Below are 4,974 nucleotides of genomic sequence, written 5' to 3' on the forward strand. Positions count from 1 at the left end.
GAATATTCTTTACTTTAATTTTAATACCAATGGAGGATATTTTTTATGGGAAAAAAAACATTGGGTAGCTTGTCAATCACAAAAAGAGTACTTTAGAAGAGGACATTATCACCCATGGAATGCTCAAAGTTTATGGAAGTGGTTCCCACCCCCACTTCCATTACTCTTCCCCCACAGGGATGGGCTTGTTACACATGACAATAAATTTTGGAAAATGTTAAATACCTTGGTGTTGAAGTTCCCTCAACTTATAGATTGAATTTATGTGCCACCACCACTTAGAGGCGGGAAAAAGAGCATATTATGCAATTTGAGAACATATGCGACGGTGGAGAAATTATACGTTGGGCGTTCAAGAAATGCCTTTTCGATACTTAGGTGACATTGGTGCTTCTTTATAGGGTGGAAGTATGGGGTGGTGGCATCCCAAAGTCCGCTTGGAAAGATTTTGAAAATGTCCAAAAATGTTTTCTTGTAACATTTCTCGAAGTCAAGGAAACAAATGCGATGACATACATGCTCACACTTGTTGAGACATGATCACTTCCTATTGAGATCATATTCAAGGAAAAGGTTGCTAAATACATGATGAAGGTTCAAAAACATTCTTGATATCAACTTCCTCGAATTTTGTGAGAAGCAAGCAAAAAGATTCAAACGAATAATAAAAGTATTATTTTGTGTTTTGAGTGGATGCGAAATATGGATGTGATACACTTCTTTTATGATGTCTCACTAGATTCCTTTGTGAATGAATAAGTTTTAGTAATGCAAATGTATCATGACATGGTATAAAATGTGGAAGTTATAGTATACATGTTGCATTTAACCACAAAACCATATTTTTCGCCGAACAAGGAAACCACACACATCAATAAATGTTAGAGCTCATCCTATTGTTTGTCATTTGAACTATTGCTTTTATACGACTTACATCTCATTCACTTCAATGTGAGGAGGGACATTGGGGCACAAATGATGAGACTCGTCAATTATTGACATTTTTCCTTAAAACGGGTTCAACAATCTAAGTATTGTAGTTGAATATAATGCTCAGCCTTTGATCACATTCCTCTATACTTTCCACACATCTTTGACCAAACCCAATCCCTACATGATTTTTTCTCACATTCACAATGTGCGGTATCAATTGTGGCATTCATTAGCAAAGTTCTTGAGCATCAAGAGTAACTAGCCACTTTCACATTTATGAATGAAAATGTTATATTTTGGTCTCATAGGTCATATGTCTCCCTAGGCAAAGTATTCCCCAATGAAAAATCATATTATGTTGAGGTAAACAATCTTTATAGCATTATGTTAAATTTGGATAAACAATGGGCCTTGTAAGAAATAACGTATCATCGATATAATTCCAAACTAATGGATGGCTAAAGGTTTAAGTAGATGCTATGAAAACCTTATGATATAATCTATCATTTGAAATATCTTTATGAGATGAATCCATGCACTGACAAAAACAATTTGAAGTTTCATTTATTTATAGAAGGGGTTAGGGATTGATGAGTAGTGTCTACTTCTTGAACATTCTCTCATAGATGAAATATGGATATAAGACCAACTCCTTTCCTACAAATTGCAACCATCACTAGAACCTAACTCCCTTGTGACTATCCGCACATGGAGGATGATTACATGACTATCCGCACATGTGAATAGAAGATAATGCCTTTAAAAACTCCTTCCAAAGTTTCCACATACATTTGCAAGGATCCACCAAAATATCCTATTACAAACATAAAGCTTGTCCCATATATTGTGTACCATCATATCATGAATCTTTGTAGTATTTCTATCCTTCCTCCTTGTGGTGGAAATAATTTAGTTTTACCTTTACCATAGTACCCTAGTATGCACTTGCTCATATGTGCAATTTCACATAGTGTAAGGTTATTTGTTTTCTCACAAACATCATTCAGGGAACTCATTCCTCACCTTGAATCTAGGGAATAGTAGAATGACAAATCTAGTCCTTGGGACATATGTGTGTGATGCATACTTATTTTGCCCAAAATTCATGTTGTTGGTTCGCATTTTATGGTATCACAACAAAATGTATGTAAGCCTTTTGATATGTTTCTTTGTGTGTATGTTGTTAGAGGGAAATAGATAGATATATATTTTCTAAACGTCCACTTGAAACTAATTGTGATCCACGAGATTGGGGCTAAGCCCATCCCCAGGCTTTGAATTGTGTTGTGTGACTAGAGACTATGAAATTTATAATGGTTTTAAACGTGAACAAGTTATAAACCAAGATTGCTCGAGCTAGATGTGTGTGTGTGTGTGTGTGTGTGTGTGTGAGAGAGAGAGAGAGAGAGAGAGAGAGAGAGAGAGAGAGCTGCAAAATATAATTTTACTTGATAATGATTTGAAACAACAAGAACAAGTGAAAAAGCAGCATATGTTCACAGGTTATTCAAGGAGCTAGAGGTAACTTCCTCATAAAACTTATAGAACTACATGCTACTTGTTCAATACAAATATGAGGCAATTGATACAAGATCAAAACCTCAGTTGTGATCTTGTTTATAATAGTAATGGATACTTAATAGATGCGACAAAATACAAATTAATATTAACTTATTGGGATCATAATTGTATCATGCGCTAAAACCTGCACAAGAAAGAACAACCAGATCGAGATCAAAAGAAGAACATTAAAAACAAATTTACCTTGATTTTTTTAATAATGTGAATCATCACCTTACTACTTATGTTGTACCTTCCTAAACGTTTTGTTAGTAGTTACCATACGTTTAAGCATCAAAAGTTTATAGAACCCCAACATTTGGGTTAGTTGTTGGAAGAGGAGGAATGAATAAGGTTTTGCCTCAACCACATGACCTATCTAATTACTTGTAAGACGCATACATAGAGAATATACACTCGCATGTAATCATTGTTTCTTAGCACATGTATTTCACATGAGATCTTTTCCATGTGTGCATTGTTTTCCCTTAAATTGTGACATGACAAAGGGAAGATTTTGCATTACACATGTTCCCTTATAGTTTAATGCATTAGTCACGTATGCTCCTCCCATGTAATTTGATACATTCATCATATATGTTTCTTTATATTTTAACACAATCATTACACATGTTTGCCACAATTTTCAACATTATGAACTTATATTTTAACATAGCGTGGGCAATTAATAATAACAACAAGAATTTTATACCTGCACATCGTAGGCCCTTGGGGGTTCGGACTTGGCATGAGCTCTTGATGGAATTGGCAACAGAGGGGTTGATACTATTAGCATAAGGAGAATTGGCGAGTTGAGCACAAAGACAAGGGAATGAGACAGTGCGGATGGAGTTGCAACAAGGGGATCCTAGGTTTGGGCGCCCACCACTCAACACCACGGGTGCACATCCTTGTATCACACTATTGAGCTCGTTTCCTGTGCAAGCAGCTGTTGCCCCTCCCACATTCATTTGCATGCCTACCATTACCATAATTGAGATCATCATTATGGTTGACACAACCTTCCACGTCATGGCCATAGCTAAATTTGTTTAGGAATTGAGATCTATCTATCTCCCCACACACAAACACACTAGGGGATTAAGTCACTTTGATGAGCTTAAAAGAGTATATATTTTTGGCTCGGTGTTATGATTGTTTGACACCCTCCCTCCAATTTATAAACTTTTGGCAATCCCCCCCCCCCCCCCCCCCCCACTTCTAGAAAACAAAATAAAATAAAACTCCTCATCTTCTTGTGACTTGTGAGTCCCATTCCTCTCATAAATAAAGGCCCCTTTGTTAGGTGGCATGTACATTAAAGTGAGTGCACATAGTTATAGCAAGACAAGCTATGCTTTCAATTCCTAAAGTTGGAGCTCTTTTATGCAAGACAAGCTATGCTTTCGTTGGTCGGCGTCAGGTTTTAGTACTTGGTTTTAGCTCTCAATAAATTGGGTTTGTGACAAACCATAGCACTGTGCACATACTCTAGAGCTCACCCATGTGTCATATTAAGCATCTGTCACAACTTTGAAAAGGAGATGCATGTATCAACGCTTTCGAAAAGTCTTGGGAGACCCTATACTTTCAAAAAGTCTTGGGAAACAACATTCTTTGCAAAACAACATTATGGTCTTATTCTAGAATTGCCAAAAATATTTACTAGTACAGTGTCTCGAGTTACTAATAAATAAATGTCATAGAACTTGGAGCTATATGTACCTCTTCATCTTCAATTATTTACTTCAAATGATAACAAAAATATATTGAACTTTGGTTAATTTCATGTACATTGTGTTCTTACTCTCATTGACTTTCTATTTGTACCGTAGTTTAAATGCATTAAATGGTTATGGGATGAATGTCATGGTGTACACTGTATACACCGAAAGAAGTCCAGACAATAGTTTTATGGAAAGTACACCTCTAGACTTAAGGAACAACAATCAACATTGAATACTTAAGTTTGTCATCCAAATCTCCTATTGAAATTTAAATAAGCTTCATCTCTAAAAAATTGAAATGCATTGAGAAACATCAATGTGTCAACATAAAATTGGATTGTTTTTTTTTTTCCAAAAAAAACATTGGATTGTTTTATAATAATATATGATAACATGATTACATTATTAGAGTTATATAGCTCTAGGAATCCCTATCTTTATTTTGGTCATGGTGAAAACATTAACCTACCATGAAACCATGAAAAGACTAGGAACAAGAGAACAAGAAATACTCTGAAAAGAAACAATACTTAAATTGATGACAAGTAGAACACTATACATAAACAAAACTTGAATGATGAAACTGTTGTTTTTAACCTCATGATGTTATGATTTTATATGCCTTGTTTGTATAGTGACCTATGATGTAAGGAATATAACCTTATGACGAATGGACTAGATAAAGTTTCAAATAAAGCCCTTTAAAGTTAAGAACCACATGCGAAAAAAATGCACACGAGTGAAACTACACTAC

At 35.2% G+C, this 4,974-nt stretch overlaps 1 protein-coding gene across 1 annotated transcript; it reads right to left on the reverse strand.

The window, feature by feature from the left end:
- Positions 1-2,428: 2,428 nt before the first annotated feature.
- Positions 2,429-3,653, reverse strand: LOC147853639 (uncharacterized). The gene is made up of 2 exons (XM_087332659.1): positions 3,206-3,653; positions 2,429-2,638 (listed from the first exon to the last, which is right to left on the reverse strand). Exons 1-2 carry the CDS (start codon positions 3,531-3,533, stop codon positions 2,625-2,627), a joined length of 342 nt encoding a protein of 113 aa, XP_087188785.1. The 5' UTR covers positions 3,534-3,653; the 3' UTR covers positions 2,429-2,624.
- Between the last annotated feature and the right edge of the window lie 1,321 nt (positions 3,654-4,974).

This window comes from Azolla caroliniana, unplaced genomic scaffold (assembly GCF_043228905.1).
Source record: "Azolla caroliniana isolate FFs.n. ecotype wild unplaced genomic scaffold, voAzoCaro1.0.p SCAF_16, whole genome shotgun sequence".
In the NCBI taxonomy this organism is placed as follows: domain Eukaryota; kingdom Viridiplantae; phylum Streptophyta; class Polypodiopsida; order Salviniales; family Salviniaceae; genus Azolla; species Azolla caroliniana.

Excerpts from the sequence above, each read along its gene's own strand:
- LOC147853639 (XM_087332659.1), bottom strand. The coding sequence starts at position 3,533 with ATGGCCATGACGTGGAAGGTTGTGTCAACCATAATGATGATCTCAATT.